We start from the raw sequence: 25,397 nt of genomic DNA, 5'->3' as shown, positions 1-25,397 counted from the left end.
AATCTTGTTCATATTTGTCCACCAGGATGTACTGTTATACCTAGAAAATGAGTATCAAAAGAACTAAGCACCACGCTCAGATAATACTCTCCGCAAAATCAAGGCCAAAGAATTCACAAACTCCAGTCCTAGCATATCAGCATGGCGACCTTCGCAAGAATGCACCGTCATGCCTTCCTTAGTCAATGCTTGCCACTTCCCAAGATAATGTCTAATCCAAACATCCTTCTTATCCGTGACTGTCAATAAAGGCTCTACTGCAAAGACATCCACAGGAGACTGCACTGTTCCAGCAGGCATCCACTTTCCAGCCGAACTACAAAAGCCATGCGTGATATCGGTAACATGGATCAGTTCAGCTCTCTCCAAGCCCAAAACCTTCACCCGCTGTGGATTCGCTTCACGAAGAACATAATCCAAAGCATAATCGGCAGGCTCATCTTTCAGCTCTGGCATCAACTCGATACATCTCCTCTCTGAGATCAACTCATAGAAATAGCCAATCATTACCAAGGCTTCGGTCCAAGTAAGATCGCCTACTAGCGGTGCAATATCCGGTGGACCGTCTAAGGCACCCAAAAAACGAACTTCAGCACCGGTACTTTCGAGTCGCTTGGCGATCTCGAATGCGATGCTACTTCCAAGTGAGTACCCAGCTATAGCGTAAGGACCCTCGGGCTGACTCTTCAGGAGTGCAGCAGTGTATTCATCCGCCATCTCGGTAAAACTGGTGAATAATGGTTCGCCAGGCTGAGTGCCACGAGCGCGGAATGCATATACGGGGCGGTCGTGGAATGCTCGTGCGAGGGCCGTGAAGATGAGAACATTTCCTGAAGCTGGATGAACGAGCCACAGCGGAGTCTTTGAGCCGTGTGGTTGGAGACAGACGACTGGGTTATATTCTGTATTGGTATCGCTCATCGAGGCGGAGATGCGTTGAGAGAGGCCAGAGATAGAGGGATCGGCAAGAAGTTCGGGAAGAGTAACGCGGGCGTTGAATGTATGGTGGAGGTCTTGAGTGACCGTGTAAAAGTCCAGGGAGGAGAGACCAAGCTGGAACAGATTGGTTGTAACGCTGACCTCGTTGGGGTCTACAGAGAGACGCTTGCAGACGATATCGAGAATGGTTTGCTCAATTTCAGAGGAGGGTGGTTGGCGATGAGCCTGACGGTATGCCTGAAGACGCGATACATGGAATTCGCGTTCTGGATCAAGTGTACCATTTTCAAAGAGACGTCTGAAATGAGCACGAGATAGTTTTCCCAAGGAAGTTTTCTCGAAGTGGCTGCGAGCAATGGGAAGAATCGCGGCAGGCTTGACGTGAACAACCAGACTGGCAATGCGCTCAATGGCATCATTGGCCTGTACCCTGGCATCGTCGTCATCATGGTCGTAGCTGGCGAGATACAGAACACAGTATGACTCGGTCACGGCTCCTGCAGGTCGGTGGGCGAAGACTAGCGTATAACTCGGTGTCACACCTGGAATAAGTGCTTGTTCGATGCTATGCTCAACCTCCACGGCGAATATGGTAAGACCATTGATTAGTAAAGTATCTTTGGTTCGCCCGGTAATGTACAACTGGCCACGTTCGTCTAGATAGGAGTTATCTCCTGTGATGAACCAGCCATCATCAGTGAAAGCTGAACGGGTAGCTACTGGGTCACGGTAGTATTCCCTGAACATAACGGCACCATACAGCTGTAGAGTACCTTCTTCGCCTGCCTTCGCCTCCTTTCCAGTGATATCGGAAATCACACGCATCTTCACCCCAGGGATGGGTAAACCACAAGTAAGAAATTCGCCGGGGGCATTATAAAGGTCATCGACGGTATGATCAATCACATCCCAAATCATACCGGCACAAGACTCGGTCAGTCCATAGCCAGCGCGGATGAAAGGTTGAGCTCCAAAAGGTTGGAGTGCGCGAGAGAGGTTTGCTGCCATCTGCCGCACTGTGGCTTCTCCACCAGAGAACACACAGCGGAGAGATGAGAGATCCCAGGATACTGACTCCTTGTCAAAATCTGCACAAGATACACGTTCGGATAATAGTGCCAGAAAGAAGTTGGGAGCAAAGCTCAGTGATACACGGTGCTGGTCAACCAAATCAAGGAAGCGAAGCGGATTCTTCAGTATCTCTTCGGTAGATACCTGGATTTGCTCTGCCCCCAGTCGCATGGCATGTAAATGCATCTCAACAAGATTGACCACATGGTCGAACGCAATCCAGCTCATAAACACATCCTGAGGTGTGGCACCACAATGTGCCGCCTTACCAGCCGCTGAAGCCAGCATTTGCGGTTGACGCAGACACACAGCCTTGGAGAAGCCCGTGCTGCCAGATGTCAGCATTAGAGCCCCGAGGTCATCTTCGCGCTGATTGCGTGTCAATGGTGGAATGGCCGAGTTTAAGGATGTGGCTTTATGCACAACATCGTCCATGCGATGCAATGCCTTGACTTCCACATCTTTAAAGGCGCATGCCATACGACCACTGGTAAGAATGATTGGTCCGTCAAGTAAGCGCAGAATATGTTCTGCTTGGGCAATTCGTCGCTCGTCGGATGAGGCAAACTTGGGCACAATGCAAGGCAAGTATCCCGCTGCTGTCACAGCCCAGAACCAGCGAATGTTCTCCTCATGCGTGTCAAAGTGTAATAAGAAAACACTATCCCGTTCTAGGTTATCACTCAGCCTTTGGATAATTCCTGCATCATTCAAAGCTTGATCCAGGAGGTCTTGGTAAGTTAGACGCTTCGATGTGACTTCAGAACCATTTGATTGATAAAATGTGATGCCAGCCGAGCTTTCTGCGGCTCTATAGAAAACCTCTAGCAGCGAGGTGGCCTCCGATGAGAGGTTTCCTATTTTATCAAGCTTCTCCAGGCCCTCAACGAGGCTTTGCCTTAGTTGGGGTTTCTCTAGGGAGGAAAAAGCGATAGTAGGAGAAGGAACAACCGGAGCAAGCATAATGGAGTGCTAATTGTTTCTGATCTGCAGAGAGAGGCAAATGAGAAGTTGAAACGACCTCTTGAATTCTTCCTAAATTTATGTTTTCTAAATAATTTCCATTTTCTTTCACTTGTTCAACACGCGGAACGATTGAACCGAGTCCTGACCCGTGAAGTGTTCCAATGGCACATGTGCATCACTAGGCCAGGGCTGGACTCAACACTAGTACGATATTTGTGTTTGTCGCTGCAACCTACCTTCTTCCGGCGCTGCGATCAACATATTCAATGTAATGGATTCAGCATATGGGGCCAGAAAATAAGCACCATAGTCTTTTAGCCCCCAATGCTTATCCTTTACCGAACCAACCAACTATTTTCGCCCCCAAATCTACTTCTCGGTATTTCATTAGTGGCGGATTTTGATCCCATTGTGGATAGTCTCTCCGTGAAGAACCCATATACAAAGTGTGTATATGGAATTGTGCTAGGATGAGTTATCACGATGGGTACATAACGGATGAGGCATTTCCCGGCTCACGCCCATGGAGCCATGATCAAATTTCATTTGTCAACTGTTGCAGCATAAAACCAGTCTATATCCAAGGGATTTGGATAGCTTTTAGCAAAACAAGATGGCCTCATCACAAATTGACCATCTAGTGAGCACTATCACCAAATCGGCTCAAGAGTTGCGCACTCTTTTGGCTCAACATGAACTCAAGGAACCCTCATTTTTGTCGGACTGCCCGACGTCAATTGATTTCCCTCCAGCAGCAGATGATGCTCGAAATAATCTACTGAATGCAGTCTGTGAGATTCAAGATCTTCTTCTTGAGCCAGCAGATCTTCTCCGATCATATGCCGCGGTAGGTCGACTTGTCAACTCTCTAATTGACCCCGGAGACCATCTAATTTCTCAGTAGCATGCGAATCTCGTATCACTGCATTTTATTCAGCAGTTTAACATTGCCAAACTTGTGCCCACCTCCGGCGAGCCCGTCACCTTTGCAGGACTGGCTGAACAATGTGGACTACCTGAAGGGGATGTCCGGCGCCTGCTGCGCCATGCAATGACGATTCGCGTATTTGACGAGCCCAATGAAAATGAGGTGGTTCACACTAGAGCCAGCATGCTTCTCCGCCAAGAAGGTATTCATGGTTGGATTGGATCAACTTGCGAAAATAGTTGGCCTGGCGCAACTAGGGTGAGTCACTGAGTGTAACTTCCAGGGCTGTCAAACGCCTCACAAACAACAAACCACAAACTCATAATTTCCCCCCCAATCTATAGACAATTGAATCTTTGAAACGATTTCCAGGTTCCTCGGATCCGACAAAATCAGTGAGTTCTGAAACCGAATCCTTCTGCCCCTTCAGCCACTAATTCACTCATCAAAATGAACAGGGGTTCGCTCTCGCAAACAACAACCTCACTCTCTATAGCGCCCTTTCTCAATCCCCCGAGAGAGCAGCTACTTTTGCCGCTAGCAAAAGGGGTTATTCCTCCGGCTCCGGCTTCAGCCCCTCCTCTTTCCTTGAAGCGTCCCGGCCAATCCTCCAGCCTCTCCCGTCGGGCTCCGTCTTTGTGGATGTTGGTGGCGCGCATGGGGCAATTTCCTTGGCGGCGGCCGAAATTTATCCACATTTGCACTATGTCGTCCAGGAGCTGCCTGAAGTGATTGAGAAAGCATCACAAAATGCAATGAAGAATGTAGAATTCCAGGTTCACGATTTCTTCGCTCTGCAGCCACTTCGTGATGTCGCCGTGTTCTATCTACGACATGTACTACATAACTGGGGTGATGTCCATGCGATCAATATTCTGAAGTGCTTGGTACCTGGGATGCGACAGGGCACGCGCGTGCTGATTCATGATCATGTTCTGGATCACAAAAACAAGCCGATGTGGAAGAGAAGACAGGATACGGCAATGGATATTAATATGTTGGTTTTGTTGAATGCTCGGGAAAGGGATGAGGCTATGTGGCGGGCGTTGCTGCAGAGCGCAGATCCGCGCTTCAAATGGGTTGGAATAGAGAGACCAGCTGGAGATACACTGTCAGTGGTGCAGGCTATTTGGGATGATTCAAATGTCTGAAATACTACTGGTAGTGGAAGGAGTCTTAGAATGAGCATATTCAAACGTCTATAGAAATATTCTAGTAATTTTAATCTTTAAATTTGAGCGTCTACCTATTCCAACTTCACACTGGCAGTGAATAACCCTGAAAAGCTCAGGACAATCTCCTAATCTGGAAGCGTAGCCGAATGAATTCCAGCTCTTCGGGCCATCCATGTAAATCATGACTAGGGAAATAAGACTCAGTCGCCTGGACGTCGACTTGAATGCCCATTTCCTCAGCGGCGATAACCCAAAGCTTCTTCCAAGTTCCTGGGGTATGGAAAAAAGCAGTCTTATTTACATGGGGAAAAGCGACGTTTTTGGCTCTCTTAGTACCAACCTGAGTGCCTAAAATAGTAGATCCAGGTTGATCACTGAGCAATCCGAGGGTGATTTTAGCAACTTCAATAGTTTTCGCCCATGGAAAAACGTGAAAGAAGTTGCTGGCATGAATCACACTGAATCGACCTTTGAACTCTGACCTAAGGGTTGATTGGCTGTCAAAAATATCACTTGTAATGAATCTGACACCGAGCTTTTCCTCATCCAGGAATAGCTTATATCCCATGTTCATGAGATCGATAGATAGGTCGGCACCGAAGACATTTTCTGCTGGTGCTCCATCAAGGACCTAAGTCCATATTTGTCAGTAATGAATTAGGAATTTGTCTTTTTTCTTTAACTCATTTTAGAAAAGATCATCGTTTCACTAACCAGCTGCCGAATCTCTTGTGCGAAACAGCACCCTAGGTCCAAAAATAGGCCTCCTTCCTTGATCGACTGAAGGATTTCAGGATAAGAGTCGAACCCCAACATGTGGATGTCAAGAAATTGATAGAGACCAATTGATGGCCATGGATACTATAACAACTCCATTAACATCTCGCACATATTCTTCAGGAAATCGATCGACCACTTACCACTTCATACGCGCGGTCCCTCTAAATTCACAGTCAGCAATGAACCCCACTGGGAACTTAGAAAACAGGCTGGAAGAGACCTACCACATCATTCACATGCTGAACTACATCAGCGGAAGGAATCTGACTCCATTTCTCCAGGACTTCCCGAGCAGGATCCGGGATCTCAGAGAGGGGTTCGCAAATTGTCTTAGCATTCATGACTCCTGGTGGCGCCTCAACGGGGCCATCCTCCTGAGAGTATCCTTGAGCCATATTCAATGTTGTTAGTAGTGTATAGTTCTGCTGGAAGATTGAGGGGGCCACTGTATGATCCAAATAAGGGGGCCGTTGTTTCAATAAATGTTTATTGAACAGGCTATTCGACCATGTAACAGTTCAACTTGTTTCCATGTTTCTTTGTTTCTTTGTGGGGGCTTTGGAGTGGAGTCGATGTGCAAGTGCTAGTCAAAATAGCGGGTGTGGCTGGCTTGGCTGATTGGTGCTGATAACAAGCACTAAGTGAGAATTGAGACCATGGACCACGCCACGATGAAATTAGTCTGGCTTACTTGCATGAAAAGCAGCGCTAAGCATTGGAGTGGAAAGCTTTTACGCGAATTCCGCGACCTGGATTTTGCCTAAACGACTAAAGGCAAGAGAAAACTTGGAATTTGGCCCCGTCAGGATATTAGTCTGTGGACACTTTCTATAAAGGGGATTAATCTCGAAATGAAGCTTTATCCCGTGCTCTATTCATGCATTTATCATTTAATGCATGTTTTCTTCAGAAATTATGGATTATAGCCCCCAAGGTCAATATGCGAGGTTGCATGTGGGGCCCAAGAGCCAATTTCATTGCAATTTGCAGAAATTTGTGCAAATCCTTCGCATTAAAGTAGCCTGTAAGCTTCATCAAATATGATCCTTCAGGAGTTAGTGCTATACGTGTTGTTTACTAAGTAAATACGGAGTGGTCCTCAGAAGACTGACTCGGCGTCATGCGATGGAAACTTTTAGCTTTGAATATCAATGAGCCCCTGGCCCCCAACTTGGAGAGGCAACATCCTAATATAGAGAAGAAGGATGTAGAGTTTGATTCCAGTGGAACTGCAGAAAGAGATGTAGAATTGGCCCCAGTGATTATCAGAATACTTACAGCTAAATGCCGCAATCACCTTCGAAATTGAATTTCAATTTCCCTTACCCTTGTCGTGCACGACAATCATGACTTCTCTTACCTCAACAGAACTGGAAGAATGGCCGCAGAGCAGACAGTCAGCAATCTATGGCGTCTGCGGTGTGATGATGCTGCTTGGAAATGTATCTGTCCCGATGCGCATCTGGGCCCAGTGGAAAGTTCATAGGAAGACTTTCATGGAGGATTATTTTCTCGTTGCAGCGTTGGTATGCTATAAGTCCCTTCAATTTATGCTCATCCTTGCTACTCATCAGCCATACTAATATGATGTCACTAGTTGTTTGCCAATGTTGGAACCATCGCAACAATAATTGCAGGGACTAAAGGCTTAGGTATTCATACCTTCCGCATAGTAGCCCAAGACCCGTCATATAAGGACCTCGTCTCAGTATTTGCTGTGAGTGAAACGAATTGAAATAACAACTTCCACCCTCCACTCTCCTTATTCCATGATGCTAATGAATCGCGGCTTCTCAGAGTGTCTGGGTAACTGCTCTCTTCAACGGACCATCGATCTTCGCAACAAAAGTCGCCCTTTTGACTTATTATCGTCGCCTATTTATCGTGAATCAGACATGGCTTAAAGTCACTTGGTGGATCAACCTGGTCTTTGCCACACTTTTGTGTCTAGGTACCATCCTGTTCTATATCCTGCAATGCTCGCCTGTCAACTGGTACTGGGAAAGAGTCAATGCGTATACCAATGAGACCGGTACTTGCGTCCAACCTTTAGGCGACATTGGTGCTCCCTTGGTCTTGAGTATGGTTTCAGACCTTGCTATTCTGCTCTTGCCGATCATAACGGTCATCACCCTGCAAATGGATATAAAGCGCAAGCTTGGACTCACAGCAGTCTTCTCAGTGGGTTTCGTGTAAGTCATATCTTGAAGACAGACATTCACACAGCCTGCTAAGGATTCACATGTGAGACTAACAAACTTCTTAGGTCCTTCGGATGTTCTTTGGCTCGAGTCACCGTCTTATTGGCGGGAACGGAAATGGCAGACGATGACACATGGACTCTCACAGCATTTGAGATACTGAGTGTAGTCGAGCTCACCTGTGCCATCCTCTGTGCCTCTGCCGTCCCGATCTTCTCATATTTCCGGCTGCTTCTACGTGGAAGAAGGGAGGAAAGTACTGGTAGCCATGACGGATACGGCTTTAAAGACATATCCGCCTCACGCCTGAAGAAAGATCGTGGAAGCTGGTTGGCCTCGTCAAGTTCTGAGCATCTTCGTGAGGAATATGCTTCAAACTCGAAGGATCCTGCAATTCCATGATCCGAATGTATACTTTTTCATACTATCTGGGCGAGGGGCGTTCTCTATCTATTTTATAACATGATGTTGTCCATGAATTGGGGATTGGATTACTTCATGATGATTTATGCCACAGGAAATAAACACAGGCAGGTACTTTGGACTTATGTACGATCGGACTTTTAATTAATTGATGCTATTTAAATCTATCATGTCATTCCAATAAGATCAATAAATACAAATATTTCTTAAACAATTATCATCATGATTGATGTCCAACCGCAAGGCTGCCCAGGTGGGAAAGGGAACCCGATTTCCTCCTCAAAATACTATTTCCTGCTGCTGAGAACCAATTCTTCTCATGAGATCCAACCAAGTAACACTCTGTCCATAGGTCACACACTTCTCTTCCCATATTTCCTCAACTGAACCAAGTGTCTGACTAAAACAAGAAAGACCACTCCGCCTCGCTGAGGTCTCAAACCAGGTAGCGAAAGACTTCTGCACCTCGGGATCCTCCGCTTCACATGCCGCAATGAACGCAGGCCATATAAAGCTTGCGGATCCATGGACAACGCTTGAATCAACGCACTGACACTGCAGCAGGCAATCGCGAACCTTAACCACCTTTTCTTGCAGCATAGACGCACTTAGGTTATAGATGCGTCGGTAAAAGTAAATGGCTAGTGCATGTCGCATCGCCTCAAGCATGTTCTCCAAAATATGCCGATCAATCGAGGACTGCTGAGTTGTAGAAGAGAAGGCCATTTCACTCGGTCGTTGGAGTTGATTGATATAATCCTCCAGCGCCTTCGCCCGACTGATATAGTCTCTTAGATTCAGGCCGCTGCCGTTCGGGTCTTGCTCGGCACCATCCTTTTCGACTGCAAGTCGTATCACTAGAGAAAGAAGCAGAATCCAAGGCTCGGGAACTCCGAAAATCTCTGGGTAAAGGGTAGCTGAAAATAATCCTGGCCGTTCAAGGTGCAGATCATTCTCTCCTTCTTCCCGATCTCGTACTCGTAGCATCTCCTGTTGTAGATTTTGCCATTTGTATAGACGGAAAGAAAGACCATCGACGCTACACCGAGAAAGACCACTGGACTCAATCGCTCGACGGACATGACGACGCTGAATTGAGTTGGCACCACATACGAAGATGCTCTCGTGGAACATACGCTCGAAGACATAACAGTGATGTAGAAGACGGACTTTGCGAGATTTCTTTCGCTTCAACCCTCTTAAGCGGATGAATTTCTCAGCTTCTAGGAAATATTCCTCTGCTTGGTGTCGGTTTCCCGAAAAGTTAGACACTTGTACCATCGTCAGGATTGCCATCAATATTGACTTGTATTTTGCTGGTTTTGGAATATCATAGGCGGTTATAAGCATTGACCTTGCGTGGCTGTGAGCACGTTGGAGATATGTCTGCCCTTGGTCCAGCCAATTTTCAGATTGAGACATTCCGCCCAAACTGAAAGCACTGATAGCTAAGGTACCGAAGAAAGCACACAGACTCGCGTGGCTCAGGTCTTCACCAAGTGCTAGGGCTGCGAGACAGTCCTTAATATGTGGAATAAATAGGATATGCCAGGGTGTCTTCTTGTGCCGTACTGGGGTCATGAGACTTATGACTGTTGACGAGTAATGTTTTAGAAGGAAAACGGCATCCTGGGGAATGGACTTGGTAATGTTAGAGGAGGTTAAGGAGGAAACTGGAGAATATGTGGTCGGGATAAATGTAGTGAGCTGATAGTCGTGTGGCGGCATTGTCATACTAGGAGTTTCCAAATGACTTTGATCCATTATCATGTCAAGCAAGTTTGGAGTTGTTGGACTGAGATCTTGATCAGGCTGTTCAAGAAGTGATTGCATGAACTCGGGAGACCACTGAGCAAAGTTCGAAGCTATCGGAATTGTTTCCAAAATTTGGGAGATGTTTTGCGGAGGGCTACTTGTAGTAGTATCTTCAGATTCCTCTACCGGTGGGAGGGATTCACTTGCCAGGGGTGATGAACACTCATCTTGACCTTGCCGCACTTTGAAAACTCCAAAGGGACCAAATACAAGTCCCATTTCATCTGATCCCGAGGAACGTTTTTCACTCTCTTCATCGATGAGCGAGAGTAATCTGGCTGTTGACTTTGGTGGGGCAGTTGATACCAGCCATTCACTCATTCGTTGTCGCTCTTCCTCAGTCAAAAGAGGTCGGCGAAAGCGAATTTGACTGTCTGGATTTTTACTGTCAAAGAATACATCCTTCTTGTATCCAGCGCATGGCAGATCGAAGTATGCACACATGGAACATGTTGGGCGTCCCTCGTCGCATTTGACGTGACGACTCCGACACTGCTCAGATCAGTCAAGTCATGCGTTCAGAGCAAAGAAGTACATACTGTTGCACATCCTGTGGAAGATCGTGTATGCGCGCCGGTGTCTCTGCGTGCAGAGGTACGTGTCACCATAATGAGTGCAGACAGCTCACATTGAGAGAGTTGGTTATAGGTCGGGTGAAGTCCGATGATTTGCCGGGAATGATAATGAAGGTGGAGTCAGATAGCGAACACTTGCCCGTTCAAGTTGGAGCCGCGGATACCTTCCTATCTGATTTATGCTTATCAAAATGTTAGTATTCATCGATTTCCTCATCCATTTCATCGATTTCTACGTAATGGGGAAAATCTATTTAATAATCATGGATGTCTACAAGATTATGGGATTTCCTATCTCTCCTCTCGTCACATAACCGCAAATTGAAGATTTTCAGCTTTCAAATCCGATAAAAATGGCATCTTTTGAGGGCAAAGTGGTAAGTATGAATAATTATGTATGAGAGTATATCTTGCTGAATATTCGATCTTTCAGATTGCTATCACCGGTGCAGCCTCAGGCATGGGGCTTGCTACTGCAAAATTACTAGCTTCTCGTGGTGCAATCATATCCTTGGCGGATATTAACGAAGCCGCTGTCAAGAACGCCCAAGAATCTTTGCCTGGACAAAATCACATTTACACTGTTGTTGATATACGACACAGCCAGAATGTTGATGCATGGATCGACTCTACTGTTGAGAAGCTGGGCAAACTCGATGGCGCAGTGAACATGGCAGGAATTATTAGCCCAGCCCAGCCTATCACCGAGATTAGTGATGAAACTTGGGATTTCATCTTCGCAGTTAACACGCGGGGTGTGTTTTTCTGTCTGAGAGCACAGCTTAGAGCCATGAAAGCAGGTGCTAGTATTGTAAGTATCTCAGCTCAAACTTCAAGAATACTGTTAAACATCACCAGGTTTCTGCTGCAAGCACCTTTGGACAGATGGGAGCACCCGGTGTCTCGCCATATTGTGCTAGCAAAGCTGCCGTCATTGGGTTATCTAGGACTGCAGCAAAAGAAAACCAGAAAATTCGAGTGAATTGCGTTGCACCAGGTGAGATCAAGATAGCATCTGCATCGTGTTTCCCGACTCAAGACACAGGCTGATTGAAATATACAGGCTCTGTCAATACACCCATGTCCCAGGGGAGGATGCCGAGGATGTTAAGCGTGGTCTTCAAGCCACTGCCCAGAAGCGACATGCGGAGCCAATCGAAGTGGCCAATGTAATTGCCTTTTTACTGAGCGATGAAGCATCATTTGTGACTGGGGCAGTTTACAATGTGGACGGAGGATGGATCTGCTAGATATAGTATTTTGTATTCCGGGGTCTATGGAATTTGAATCTCTCTATAAATACTACTTGAGATGTCAGGTACCATCCCGGAGGTTCCCAAATGATAGATTAGACAAAGAGCGAATTCCTCCAGATCATGATGTCGATTAGATGCTAAAATATAGAGAGCTTTTCTTGAAATTATTTTGGCCTATCACATGTGCAAATATGATTTATCAGACTATTGATTGCTCGGAACGACCTTCCACATATGCATCTTGCAAACTTGAAGAACTTGACCGAACTAAAAAAAAGTAAAGAATTTCGAATAGTTGACATGGACGTGCACATGTGCCACCAGATATGCCCAGGTCTATGATAGAGAGCTCATCACATAATGACTCGGAGTCTCCAGTCTATCTACCAGTTGACGAGTAGGTAGGGAATATAATAATATTGAAATGCAGCACCCACATCTCTCTTCAAGTTTGAGTATCATCATGATGGCGTGTTTGGTGTGTTTGGTTTGGTAGGTGATACTAGTACTAGTACATCGACACCATGCATCTTGCTTGCATGACCAAGTCATTGAATTTGGGATTTCCCCTCACCTTCTGGCCTGCTGATACTACTGGTTCTGCATGCATATGCAAACTGCCTCTTTTGATAATTGTGTTGACACATTGCTGAGTGTAAGATAAGAAGGTTGTTTTGTTTAGGCAAGCCTCCGCGACAGCCCCACTGCGGAGAGTGTATAGAGTCACGGACTCACGGTGTTGTACAGTCTACTTATTCCCAGACAAGTCCTCTAGAACCAAAGAACACATCCAAAATCATTTTTCTATTTGAAAATATCAAAACCTCAATTACTCTCAACCCTTCTCCTGAGAAATATCTGCAATGGACGTCCCCGGCATCGCGTTGATCACAGGTGCCGCATCGGGTATTGGGCGAGCATGCGCTCTTGCATTCGCCAGCGAAGGAGCTTCGGGTCTTGCTCTCCTCGATTTGAATCAAGAAGCTCTGGATGCCATTAAATCCGAGATCGAAGCAAGCCAAAAGCAAAAGGGCTTGGCCACTCCCACACGTATCGAACTCTTCCCTTCCAACATCGCCGATGAATCTCGAGTCAACGAAGTTGTCGAAACAGTCGCGAAAACTTTCGGTCGACTTGACTATGTCGTCAATGCTGCTGGCATTGCCATGAAGCACCCCGGCGGAGCTGCTTTCTGTGAAACCAGTGACTGGGAGCGGATTTTGAACATCAATCTTACAGGGACGTTCTTCGTCCTCCGCGCTGCAGCCAGGATTATGCTCGAGCAAGAGCCTATAAAGTCTAGTATTGATGGGAGACCCTTGCAACGCGGCTCTATTATCAACTTTTCTTCAATTCAAGGAGTCGTTGGCATTCCCCTTTCCACGGCCTACACTGCGAGTAAACACGCGGTCATTGGTCTGACGAAGACTGCTTCGGATGATTATGCAAGCAAGGGATTGCGCATCAATGCTATTTGTCCCGGATACACGGAGACACCACTCACCACCAAATCCCCGCAGATTCTGCAGGCTATGATGGAGCGAATTGGCACCGCGGTGCCCATGGAGAGGATGGGGAGACCAGAGGAAATTGCGGATGGAGTACTATATCTCGCAGGCGGACGCAGCTCTTTTGTTACAGGGTCTTCATTGATGGTGGACGGTGGCTATACTGCGCGTTAGGCTTTAAATTCTCAGTTGTTAAATTATTCAGAATTATTCAGTTTCTATGATTCATTTAAATACTGAAACTCCGAGTCTGTAATAGATGTGATCTTTTGTATGACATCATGAGAGATAAATCATCTCATCTTCCTTTCGATGCCGAACCAATCATCTTATTTCTATAGAACATCAGATAAGTTGACTCCTCCTTATCTTGTGCTTTAATAAGTACATTCCCACCTTCTCTCGTAGCTTGGGACCAAATATGAGCAGGCCACTAGTGGGTAGTTTCACATCCTACTACTTTAACCACATTCTTCGCGCCCGAGGATCCTCTAAAGCACGACATTTTACCCTCATTTTCACCAGAGGCCATAGAAAATACTTATCACATAAAGCCTTAAGGCTTCCAAGACACGACATACCTCAGTTATCTCCCCGCACCAGAATATTTCCCCATCTGAACAAAGCAACCATGAGCAGTCAACGCACACCCATTGAACCACAGCGTGTCGACGCTCCATTAACGCAATCCGCAACATTCCTTGTTGTAACAGCAACCAAGAAGCCCGATTCAATTCAAACTATCAGATCCACACTCGCAGGGTTAGACAGTCTCGCCAAAAACGTCTCTATTCGCGACTTGAGTGCCCAATTCGCCTGTACAGTCGGCATCGGCAGCGATATATGGGATAATCTAACCAAACTTCCTCGACCAGCCGAGCTGCATCCTTTCCGCGAAGTCAAAGGTGCCAAACACACAGCCGTTTCAACACCAGGCGACCTACTCTTTCATATTCGCGCCGAGCGCCGCGATATCTGCTTTGAGTTTGAGCGTCAGCTCATGGACCAACTAGGCGATTCTGTGTCAGTCATCGATGAGACGATTGGATTCCGCTACTTTGATGTTCGCGATCTTCTTGGTTTCGTAGATGGTACCGCCAACCCGGTTGGACCGTCTGTACCCTCTTCCGTGCTTGTAGCGGAGGAGGACACGGCTGCGTCGGGTGGAAGCTATATCGTTGTTCAGAAATATGCGCATGATATTGCGGCTTGGAAAGGTCTACCTGTGGAACAACAGGAGAAGATTATCGGACGCACGAAGTTTGATAATGTTGAACTTGATGATGCTGTTTCTGGACAGCGGTCTCACAAGACCCTTAATACTATCGAGGATGAGCAGGGTGATGAGCATGATATTCTGCGCGACAATATGCCATTTGGGTCTCCTGGATCTGGAGAGTTCGGAACCTATTTCATTGGATATACTCGTCGATTGTGGGTCATTGAAAAGATGCTAGAGCGGATGTTTCTTGGGGATCCCCCGGGACTGCATGATCGGTTGCTGGATTTCTCGACTCCTTTGACAGGGACGACGTTCTTTGCTCCATCTGCTAGTCTGCTCGCAAGTCTAGACTCCGATTGAGATATGGAGGTTCGAGTTTGAATGATTCACCTATCATATAGCCCTTCAATAACTCCAAAATCAGTATATATGGCAAAAGCTGTTACCAGCTGAGCGAGATATTTGCCAGTGGACTCAGATGTATAAAATTATGATTGAATTTCAAGGCAAGATGCAAGTTTGTTCTTCCAGATGTCTGCTATGATGTTCCGCAATATGTAAACGTATAATATGATATGATATAACAAGGCCACCAAATAACTCCAAGGTTCAATGAATAATGCACAAAATTATGTCTCGCCCCAGGCACCGAGTCCAGCTCCGACGCCAATGACGCTGCTACTATCAACACTGCCGCCAAGGTCCCAGTAGTTGCGGCTCGATCCAGTAAGAGTTCGACGACTAGAGATAGCCGAGAGCTTAGCACTTTGGCTTGCGCAGCTCGAACTAGGTCGACGAAGATGGGGACGAAGTAAAGGTGATGAAACGCCCACAGGACCTGTAACTCCAGAGAGCTGAGACGCACGGCGAGCCTGAGCCTGGGATCTGGAGTGAGCTCGAGCAACAAGGGGGTGGTGCTGGCGGATCATAGCAGCTCGACGGGAAGCATCTTGTGTGTGGCGGGGAGAAGGGGTTGAGGAATGCTTGTCAGCTGGCATGCACCCTCGGCGACCGAAACGGGTGCGAAGATAACGGAAAACCATCATAACATCCAGTCCGCGTTCCCAGTATTCTTGTTCGGACTGCAGCCGGGCGGATTCAGAGACTGGGTCTCCTCCACTGGCAGTAGGTTCATCCTCTTCAATGCCCCATTGAGCTTCATGCTCTCGATTCGCGTCTTGGAGGGTTGGTTTAAATTGTGGTGATGGTATGGAATCGTCAATCGTAGTATTTACAGACGTTGAGTCCGTGTTCTCGGTCTCTTTTTGAGTAATATTACTCTCCGCTAGGAGATTTAAAGACATACCCGCATATTCACCGGATATATCCTTGGTCATTTGATAGTAAGTCGTGAAAGCGCCCGGGTGCTCACAGAATTGATGCACCAAGATTCCAAGCTCGTGAGCGATCCGTTGAAGGACGCGGCTCTGCCAAATGGGCGGATCTGAGTGCTCCGGCTCCAGCGCTCGGGCTAGAACGGTTTCCATATCAAGGTCTTCAAAATTCTTTGGTGTGGATGGCTCGTCCAGCAAGGATTCACCAAATATAACAGAGAGTAAGGAATCGTCAATTCCAATCAAATCTCGAATCACCTTCCGAGTAATACGTTGCCAGAACGACTCATCAGTCTCTGGATCTTCCTCAGATTTGATCGCTGGCTCAGGTAGTGTTCCAGTGATGCGAGCGGGAGAAATCTGATCAATCGCATCAGAGTCAGAGACACCAGAACGACTAATACGACTACCGCGTCGCCGTCGAGTCTGACGCTCGATATCTTGTAAAAGCGCTCGACTTTGATCCATCCTCCACTCTTCGATCCGCTGCCAGCGATCCCGTTCGACATCTGCCTCGCCTTCATTCACTGTATCCAAATGATGCAGGACGCTTGAGCGTCGGCGGTGTTGGGTCGAAGCATAGGGTCGCCGTTGCGGGTTATATTGCTCGTGCTGCCAGATCTGCTCCTGCGCCAGCTGGCTGGATGCTTGAAAGCTACCTAAGCCATCATGGGCGGGTAGTATAGCAGCAGTTTCCTGATCGAGACGTGCAGGTGGAGCGGAGGGCAGTGATGGGGCGCGAAAAGCATGCAGCCCATCATCTAAGCTATCTAGCTCAGTGCCATCATCGTCCAACTGGTCCTCTAGTACATCCTCATCCACAGCCTGACCTTCAGGACCGGCTGTAGATCGGATCGCAGTACCAAAGGAACCAAAGTCACTTAGTCGAGAGGCTCCGGCTGTACGAGTACGATCGGTAGAGCTTGTGTGGGTATCGGCGGTCGGAGAAAACAGTACCCATTGTGTTGTATCGTCGGTTTGCTGTTCTGGAGTGGGAGTAGGGATATCGAGGGGAGGAGGGGCTTGTGGGGAGGAGTACGAGGTTCTTCTCCGTGGAACCTGGGCTGGGACACGGAAGGCCATGGTAATGACTGGGGTAGTAGATCGGGCAGCTGGACTAGATAAGCCTTCCTAGGCTATGGATAAATAGGACTGGATCTTCTCCGCAACGAAAAGACCGCTTTTGCGGTCGGAAGCGGAGATTCCGTTTAAATATGAAAAGAAATTCCGAAAATTTTGAGGGGTTTAGAAGGTAGAAACAAAGAATAAAGCGTAGTAAACGTGGCAGGCGTGATGTTGGGGGATGATGATGCGTTGATAACGATAAGGCGGTGGGGATGATCCAAGTAGCGGTATCGGACTAGTATACTTCGAGTCAAGAGGGAAGATCAGACGTGTAAACAGTACAAAGTGTTTGATATCTTCTTAATGAGAGAAATAATGAGAGGTATAAAAATAAACATCCAGAGAGGTGGATAAAGTGAGATTCTCAGCTCAGACGACTCGATAGCTCGCGTGTGATTGCCCGAGTCTAGTGCATAACATGAGTGCTCAGATTTCCCCCTGGCTACATGTGCTGTGTACACCGAAAAGATAGATTACCAGGCCTAAGAGTACGGAATACGGAGGAAAACACCGTGGCATAGGTCACCAAGCGTTTAATGTGGAGTTTGTGGCAAAACATGTCCAGTGGCTCGACCAACGGGGTAAATGCAAGGATGCGCTGATCGCCCACCTGTAAACCGGATCACCGATGCATGTTTGAAGTGCGCTGCAACCTGTACAAAGTTTTGAACAGGAAAACTTGACATGTATGATCTTCGCTGAATTTTTGAAGGGTATATACGAGACATAATATGGCATGACGTCTTCTGGCATCTAAGGAAACCAACCAAACACACTCATTGTCCAGCAAGGGCCTCACCAACCCAGTCCATCTGTACTGCGCTTACACCCCGCGCATAGCTCCGGTTGGTGAAAACAAACTCATTATACATGATAGCTTCGACCTTCTTGCCGAATAAAACGCTGGAGGGGTGAATCGCAACGGTCTGGTTACCAACCACCGTACGGTAGCTACCATCGGGGACCAGTCGAGCAGTGTTAGTCGCAAAGCCACGTAAGAAGCTCTGCAAGATGGGCACAGGTGCAGGATCATGATATTGGTCCTGTCGGTCATCACGGGGCAAGAGTTTTGATTGGCGACACTGAGTGCGCAGTTGTTTCCGAACATCCTAAAAAAAAAGAAGAAAAAGAGAGTCACAATTAGTGTTGGTGCACTATGCATGTCATCGAGATCGGAAACTTACCATCACTGACTGCATCGCCCGATGAGACACCAAGTGCCGCTCAGCCCACACTTTTCGATCGGCATTCTCACCGGCGTAGGCCCGCACTGTCATCAACAATGTCAGATGATCGCCCTCGCGGCGGTAAAGCTCCCGCCGGGCCGCCTCTGCAGCTTCCTTCTTCTCCTCAGATGAGGTGTTAAGGAAGATATTCTCCACGCTAAAACAGGAGATGATGTCGATCACATCAATCAAACATTCCTTTCCATGTTCAGAAGCTGCCAACAGAACTCGTCCAAGTGTGGGTGTCAATGGCAGCTTGGCAATATGTAGGCCGACATCGCTGATGCCTCCATCGTCTCCAAGCGCATCTATGTTCAATAGTTGAAGCAAAGCTTTTTCTAACGCCTCACGAGGAGGACGGGTCAAGAATGGGAATCGCACAATATCATCAACACCGCGAGCCTTCATGTTGAGGAGTGCCTGACTCAAATCACATCGTAAAATCTCAGGAGTGTTGGTTTCGTCGAGAGTCAGATAATCCTGTTCGGTATATAGACGGTAGCATTGACCAGGGGCTTCACGACCAGCACGACCCTTTCGCTGAATGGCCGCTGACTTTGAAATAGGCTTCACAAGCAAGGAGTCCAGACCAAGTCGTGTACGGAACTGCTTGATTTTGGCCTTACCACAATCCACCACGTGGCGTACTCCGGCGACTGTCACTGATGTTTCAGCAATATTAGTCGACAGAATCACCTTGCGAGTGCGAAATGGTGCTGGTGCAAACACGCGCTGCTGGGCAGCCTGGGGAAGAGCAGCAAACAGCGGGAGGACTTGAATCCGGGGTAAAGAGGGATCCATCCCAACGGCGTACTCATTAACCAGGTTTTCCAAGGCCTCTACTGTTTCCTGACCAGTCAAGAAGACGAGAATATCACCAGGCAATGGCTCCTTGTAGTGAATTTGGAAAATGATCTTGAGAGCGGCATCCACAAAGTCATGCACGGGCTCCGGCGCGTAGATAGTTTTGACAGGGAACTGTCGGCCCTTGATATGACAGACTGAGATATCTTTGGTGACATCTTTACTCTCGGTCGCCCCATTTGTGTCGCCGTTTTGGATTTGAGGCTGGGCTTTAAAACCCTCTTGGAAAAATCCAAGCAGACTCTCCATATCCGCTGTAGCACTCATGACTACAACTTTCAATGGGATACCTCCTCGTCCCTCGCGCTTGCCAGAGACTAGATTCCGTAGAAATCCAGTAACCAAGTCAACGTTGATACCTCGTTCGTGCACCTCATCTACCACAATGGCACTGTACTTTGTGAGCCATGGGTCGTGCAACATCTCCTGTAACAACATTCCTTCAGTCAAGAATTTGACTCTTGTACTCGGCGAGGTCGATGTATCGAATCGAACCGAATAACCAACTTTGCTAGCTGGCGACGATGATCCAAGGGGTGTTCCCATCTCTTCGGCGACACGACGGGCAAGGGAAATGGCAGCCACTCGTCGAGGCTGGGTAATCGCGATGCAGCCGCCCACATTGATGGACTTGGATGAGCCGTCTTTCTGGGGAATCTTGGCTTGGGTCGGGCGACACCAGAACTCATTCACCAGAAACTGCGGGATTTGAGTACTCTTTCCGCTACCAGTTTCACCTACTAGAAGCATAACATCTTGCTCTCGGAGGTTCTTTCTGATCTCATCTGCGTGTCCAAAAATAGGCAATTTCTTGCGCAACTCGTAAAGCTTGGCGGCCTTGTCTCGGAGGGAGGTGAAGTTCGTCTTGGTATCGGTCAAAGGTTTGGATTTTGTCTTCGGCTTCGATTTGGGCGCATTGTTGGCCAATTGTGGTTGAGGAGCGTCTGCCACTTCCGCTTCAGCAGGGACTTCAGTCTGAATTTCCACTATCGACTCTTCCTTTTGCGCAGGCAATATGGGCAGTGTCTTTTCTGTCTGAGGAGGTTCTTGATCGCGTGGCTTAGGTTGGGACTCGTCATTGGACTCATCGCGCTTGCGCTTCTTAGCCCGCTTCTTCTTGCGGCCAGCATCCTGGGGTTCTGTAGACTCGGGCAAGGCCTGCAGAGTCTGCTTCGGAGCAGACTCCTGTTCGTCACCAAAATGGGTATGGACCTTCTCGGGCATTTTGAATAGACGTCAACATTGAAGTACCTCGGAGATGAAGCTTATCGAATCCGAAAATTTTCGCTTATCGATAAGGCCCGGGGGTTCTTATCTTATCGCGATATCGCCCTTACCTTGACGCTAGGATATATCTACTTCAAGTCCGCACTTTGTACATATGGTTCGCTTCAATTTTGAGAACAGGTTATTATTTCAAATATGCTGCAGGCTGACATTATTCAATTGCCCACATCTTCAAATATATTTATTATTTCTTTTTATTGTTGCAGAGCGATAACCACCTCGGCAGAATCACAAAGTACATATTTGCAAGTTGGAATACGGGCATTGGCTCCACTCACGGCAGATCGCTGGCTCTTCTGGTGGAGAATGGAGCGAACAGCCGACAAGTCCAGCGTACCACGGAGCACGGACTATAGGATTGTCGCGAAGTCCTCCTATTGTTGTTTCGTACTTCGTACTGACTATCGACTCCATCTACTAGGAAACCCAAAGTGTCGGGTCAACATCTCCAGCCGCAATCTAGACCCCATTGTACCTATCCACGAAGGCGCTCTGACCTCGTACTTTTGACGAATAAGGCAGATCTCCAGGGAAGCAAGAGTAGGGGGAAAACCTTCCTGCAAGTTGAAACACGGATCAATTCACCCCGGATATGCTTAAACATCCTACCGTGACCAAATCCCGCAAAACGGATATCTCAATGCAAGTGATAAAGGAATTTCAAATGGAGAATAACAAATTCACCTCAGATTCTCCACTTACGGAGTACAACGAACCCATATGGCAATGTAACCGCATGCCTAACGGTTCGATCTATCCAAAATCCTGCAAAGCCAATCAACACGGAGTAGGCTCCCTGTCAAGGTCTTGCCGCGGAACGCAAAAATCGATAGACTCAACAGAACCGCAGATCACCGAATGTTCTTCGCATCGGAAATGTCTTACTCGAACCCTTTGCTGCACTATTGCATCACTGCTTGAAAAATCACACCGATCTCGTGGAGTTCGGCGGCCGCACACCGATCGATCGTTCACTTTCCAATTGTGACCTGGCACATTGTGCTCGTAATTGTCGTCTTGACCCCCCTGTTAAGATCTTGTGTTCGCATGCTTCTTCTGCAAATTCCACTTGTGGATATAGTCGATCAATTGATGCATAAGATGCACACTCATTTGGCACAGTTGGGGGTTAGGTATTAAAGACAAGGTAGATTCCCCGGTTTTTGCAAGGGTCGCGCAGAAGAAGAAAAACCGCGAAAAAAAAAAGGAAAGAAACAAGCTTCACATTGGCCTAATCATGTTTCGTACAGATCTTAATACCGGGATCGCCAGTCCTGACGCCGAGTCTCTGCGCTCGTTTACAGAGACGTTGCCAGATGAGTACCATGAGTGGGTTACGGAATCTGGGAGAACATCCAGGTGCGATCAATACGCCCAGGATGCGCGCTGCTCATTACTGACGAATAATGTAGGAGTGATCAAATCCTGGATGATTTTCCTTATCCGCCTACTCGACCCAAGAATCTAGATGCGATAGACGAAGAGACGGTTTTCCCCCCCACCTCAGGCATCCATCAAGAACATCCGACGCAATGTCGCAGCAGCAGATCTTGTGACAACGAGTGATCTGCCCCTGCTGCAGGAGATGAACCCAAATGAGGACCGAGAAGAGTTTCATCCTTTTAATGATGACGGCGCTTCCTATGATCTTATTGCGCCCTTCGAGGGTAGTGAGGCGCCTCTGCATAAACTGGAGCGTCTTTCCGATGTCATGTTCGGAACTGAACATATGTTAACAATTCTCAACACTCCGCGCTGGCTAGTTCGGTTTCGCGACTTTCTTCTGGAAGAACGGCCGCGCTCAATCTCCACTCTTACCTACTACCTCAACGCTGTTAAAGCTCTCAAAGCGATTGAGTATGCGAACGCGCTGGTCCGATTATCCACAGATGTGCCACCTCCAGCTGTCCAAATTGTTCAAACAGGAACACAGGCTGTCGGAATCACTACCAACCAGGTCCTGGAGCAGCGCGTCATAGATGGCTTGCATGCCTTGACAGCTGAAGAGCTGCCCGCCTTTATCGCAGCAAGGTGCATCAGCATTACTAGCAAGATTGTGGAAGAGCGCATTCGCGGCACACTACCACTAAAGTTCCGAGATACATCCAATGCGCTAGCTGAGGTTTTTTGTCTCACAGACCCAACGCGCCCTGATAACCCAATCATTTTTGCATCTGAAGGTTTGTCTGCCGCCAATCATTTCAACGTGCATTTCTAACGGGAACAGAATTTCATCGAACAACGCAGTACGGCATGGACTATGTGCTTGGACGCAACTGCCGATTCTTGCAAGGGCCCAAGACGAACAAAAACAGTGTTCGGCGTATCCGAGAAGGCATTGAAGAATGCCGGCATCACTCCGAGCTCTTCCTAAACTAGTAAGATATTTGTCGCATACTCAAAATACACGAAGAAACCCAACTAACCTATGAATTCACATCGTCTAGTCGCCGCGACGGATCCCCATTCATGAACCTCCTCCAATGCTCCCCTCTTTGTGATAGCCAAGGCCGTGTCAAGTACTTCATCGGTGCGCAAATCGATGTGTCAGGATTCACCCTTGGTGGCGCACAAATGGAATCTCTGATTGAACTACAATCCCGATACCGCGACCCTGATGAGGAAAGCATTGCTGAGATGCCCGAACCCCCACACAAGGACGAGTTTCAACAGCTCGCAGAGCTGTTTAGCCCTAAGGAGTTGACGGCTGCACAAGAGTACGGCGGTGATCTCTTCCAGCCACCGAACGGCAGAGCATCTAGTCGGGGTAATCGAACCTGGTTACAGCGTGGAGGCTCTGTCGACAGCGAAACAGAGGCAATTCGACTGCGAGACATGAAGTCACCATTACTGCGTGGATCCTTGGCCGGTGTTTATGAGAATGTAAGTTATTGCTTCCGTTATCATTGCAGATCCCTGCGACAGACAATGATATTTTCTTATAGTATTTGCTTGTCCGACCATACCCATCACTTAAAGTTATTTTCACATCACCCTCACTTCAGATCCCTGGCATGCTTCAGTCGTCTTTTATGTCCCGTATCGGTAGCTCGTCTGCCGTAAAGGATGAGCTCACACAAGCAATGATGAATGGACGCAGTGTCACTGCTCGAATCAAGTGGGTCACTCGATTTAACACCGACGGTCGTAACCGTTGGGTTCACTGCACTCCTCTCTATGCCAGTAACGGAGAGGTAGGAGTCTGGATGGTTGTGATCGTGGACGATGATGAAGAAACAATGCCTAATTGGAGGGGCTAGGAATACCCGGGTTCTAAAAATACTGTCTTTCTATGTATAGTTCATTGTTATATTTTATAATTCGCGCATACCACATGTCTATTGAGAAGTTTCAAGGTCGTTTCACTCCATCGAAATTTCCCTTTCTACTTTGATGCCCACCCTTGCCGCTTTTAGTAATAGATCAGTTGATACTATCTTTAATATCTAGCTGAGCACGTAAATACATAATGAGGTTTGCATGTGTGCTTAGTCAAATATTATTGGGGTAACGTAAGCCACGGCCGTTCCGATCACCCACCCCACTAGAAATTTTTTAAATTCGATCATCTCAACCAACACTAATAAATTCAGCTAAATATAGCGATTTTTACATACATTAACGCGATGGCCAATCTCTCGACACCCACTACACCTAGGTGGAGCCTTTTTGGCTGGCTGATTCGGCTGAATAGGCAGTTCAACCTGGGTGTGTGATTCGACTATAGGTGTTTCAACAGGCGTTTCCACCTGCGCAAGTAGCTGTAGGCCTTCTTCAACTGTCAAAGCCTGATCGCATGGTATCTGCCTAGTTGATCGACTGCGCTTCTGCCGTTTCTTCTCATTTGCTGCACGTAAATTGGCGTTTTCTTGTGCCAGTAGTGCTGTGTTGTGTAGTGCTATCGAGTGGCCTTTGATGATCTGATCTAAGATCAATTTTGACGGGCTTGGAGGGCTGTTTGATCGCTGTTTTAAAAGATCTTTCAGTATTGAAGCTTGCTTTTGAAGCTGAACCACAGTCCTAGGTGTCTTAGGTGAAAATTGACTGCTTCGGCTGCCTGGTCGACTACCTGGTGGTGTAGGTGTTCGTAGCGAAATATTCAATTTAGAAAGAACTTTTTCAGCATCAATTGGTACTAATCCTGTAGCTATAAAGCTATTCTGGATAGTAGCTGGTTTCAAAGCTTCAAACCGGGCGCGTTGAAAATCAACTAAGAAATCAAGCTTATCGATATGGTTATAGCCTGTACGTGCAAGATCACTTATAAAGCGACCATAGGCACGTTTTAATACCGCAAAACAGCCAACATCCAATGGCTGTAATAAATGTGATGAATGCGCAGGCATACATAGTGGAATGATATTATTCTCTGAGCAGATTCGGTCAAATTGGGGCGTAAGGTGGCTTCCATGGCCATCAAGAATCAATAACCGAAATCGACCACGGACACGTGAATTTGTTAATGGGATAAATAGCCTTTCTAGCCAACGTAGGCCAATCTCATCGGTAGTCCAGCCATTAGCTGAGACCTCGAATCGCCAGTCTTTTGGTAGATTATCGAACCAGCTAGCGATAGCAACCTTTCCCTTAAAAATCACACATGGTGGTAATGAATAGCCATCTGCACAGATAGCTTCAATTGCTGTCACCCATTCACGATTTCCAGGCTGTAGAATCGATCGCCGACCGGAGTATTCTTGCC

General features: G+C 47.3%; 11 protein-coding genes across 11 annotated transcripts; 6 read left to right on the top strand and 5 right to left on the bottom strand.

The window, feature by feature from the left end:
• Window positions 1–63: 63 nt before the first annotated feature.
• Window positions 64–2,973, bottom strand: N7483_001096 (non-ribosomal peptide synthetase; the record flags this gene model as incomplete). Its single annotated transcript, XM_057084534.1, has 1 exon — window positions 64–2,973. One exon carries the CDS (start codon window positions 2,971–2,973, stop codon window positions 64–66), a length of 2,910 nt encoding a protein of 969 aa, XP_056950683.1.
• Window positions 2,974–3,589: 616 nt separating this feature from the next.
• N7483_001095 (Sterigmatocystin 8-O-methyltransferase) lies at window positions 3,590–5,055 on the top strand (the record flags this gene model as incomplete). The annotated part of the gene is made up of 3 exons (XM_057084533.1): window positions 3,590–3,823; window positions 3,881–4,162; window positions 4,363–5,055. The coding sequence occupies 3 exons, from the start codon at window positions 3,590–3,592 to the stop codon at window positions 5,053–5,055; spliced, it is 1,209 nt and encodes a 402-aa protein (XP_056950682.1).
• A 136-nt stretch (window positions 5,056–5,191) lies between these two features.
• Window positions 5,192–6,254, bottom strand: N7483_001094 (uncharacterized protein; the record flags this gene model as incomplete). Its single annotated transcript, XM_057084532.1, has 4 exons — window positions 5,192–5,710; window positions 5,794–5,940; window positions 6,000–6,020; window positions 6,084–6,254. The coding sequence occupies 4 exons, from the start codon at window positions 6,252–6,254 to the stop codon at window positions 5,192–5,194; spliced, it is 858 nt and encodes a 285-aa protein (XP_056950681.1).
• Window positions 6,255–7,205: 951 nt separating this feature from the next.
• N7483_001093 (uncharacterized protein) lies at window positions 7,206–8,462 on the top strand (the record flags this gene model as incomplete). Its single annotated transcript, XM_057084531.1, has 4 exons — window positions 7,206–7,385; window positions 7,457–7,576; window positions 7,657–8,051; window positions 8,126–8,462. 4 exons carry the CDS (start codon window positions 7,206–7,208, stop codon window positions 8,460–8,462), a joined length of 1,032 nt encoding a protein of 343 aa, XP_056950680.1.
• Window positions 8,463–8,762: 300 nt separating this feature from the next.
• Window positions 8,763–10,742, bottom strand: N7483_001092 (fungal specific transcription factor domain-containing protein; the record flags this gene model as incomplete). Its single annotated transcript, XM_057084530.1, has 1 exon — window positions 8,763–10,742. One exon carries the CDS (start codon window positions 10,740–10,742, stop codon window positions 8,763–8,765), a length of 1,980 nt encoding a protein of 659 aa, XP_056950679.1.
• A 484-nt stretch (window positions 10,743–11,226) lies between these two features.
• Window positions 11,227–12,123, top strand: N7483_001091 (SDR family NAD(P)-dependent oxidoreductase; the record flags this gene model as incomplete). Its single annotated transcript, XM_057084529.1, has 4 exons — window positions 11,227–11,250; window positions 11,307–11,684; window positions 11,732–11,895; window positions 11,937–12,123. The coding sequence occupies 4 exons, from the start codon at window positions 11,227–11,229 to the stop codon at window positions 12,121–12,123; spliced, it is 753 nt and encodes a 250-aa protein (XP_056950678.1).
• Window positions 12,124–12,992: 869 nt separating this feature from the next.
• N7483_001090 (SDR family NAD(P)-dependent oxidoreductase) lies at window positions 12,993–13,811 on the top strand (the record flags this gene model as incomplete). Its single annotated transcript, XM_057084528.1, has 1 exon — window positions 12,993–13,811. The coding sequence occupies one exon, from the start codon at window positions 12,993–12,995 to the stop codon at window positions 13,809–13,811; it is 819 nt and encodes a 272-aa protein (XP_056950677.1).
• Window positions 13,812–14,268: 457 nt separating this feature from the next.
• Window positions 14,269–15,219, top strand: N7483_001089 (Dyp-type peroxidase; the record flags this gene model as incomplete). Its single annotated transcript, XM_057084527.1, has 1 exon — window positions 14,269–15,219. The coding sequence occupies one exon, from the start codon at window positions 14,269–14,271 to the stop codon at window positions 15,217–15,219; it is 951 nt and encodes a 316-aa protein (XP_056950676.1).
• Window positions 15,220–15,488: 269 nt separating this feature from the next.
• On the bottom strand, window positions 15,489–17,276 carry N7483_001088 (uncharacterized protein; the record flags this gene model as incomplete). Its single annotated transcript, XM_057084526.1, has 1 exon — window positions 15,489–17,276. One exon carries the CDS (start codon window positions 17,274–17,276, stop codon window positions 15,489–15,491), a length of 1,788 nt encoding a protein of 595 aa, XP_056950675.1.
• An 818-nt stretch (window positions 17,277–18,094) lies between these two features.
• Window positions 18,095–20,632, bottom strand: N7483_001087 (putative ATP-dependent RNA helicase (Hrh1); the record flags this gene model as incomplete). Its single annotated transcript, XM_057084525.1, has 2 exons — window positions 18,095–18,427; window positions 18,503–20,632. The coding sequence occupies 2 exons, from the start codon at window positions 20,630–20,632 to the stop codon at window positions 18,095–18,097; spliced, it is 2,463 nt and encodes an 820-aa protein (XP_056950674.1).
• A 1,300-nt stretch (window positions 20,633–21,932) lies between these two features.
• Window positions 21,933–23,955, top strand: N7483_001086 (uncharacterized protein; the record flags this gene model as incomplete). The annotated part of the gene is made up of 5 exons (XM_057084524.1): window positions 21,933–22,103; window positions 22,173–22,875; window positions 22,923–23,073; window positions 23,143–23,578; window positions 23,641–23,955. The coding sequence occupies 5 exons, from the start codon at window positions 21,933–21,935 to the stop codon at window positions 23,953–23,955; spliced, it is 1,776 nt and encodes a 591-aa protein (XP_056950673.1).
• Between the last annotated feature and the right edge of the window lie 1,442 nt (window positions 23,956–25,397).

Source organism: Penicillium malachiteum (genome assembly GCF_028827825.1).
Source record: "Penicillium malachiteum strain IBT 17515 chromosome Unknown utg000001l:1.0-8184562.0:1.0-8186909.0, whole genome shotgun sequence".
In the NCBI taxonomy this organism is placed as follows: domain Eukaryota; kingdom Fungi; phylum Ascomycota; class Eurotiomycetes; order Eurotiales; family Aspergillaceae; genus Penicillium; species Penicillium malachiteum.
Note: the sequence above shows the minus strand (reverse complement) of the source record. Positions and strands in the feature narration are given on the sequence as shown.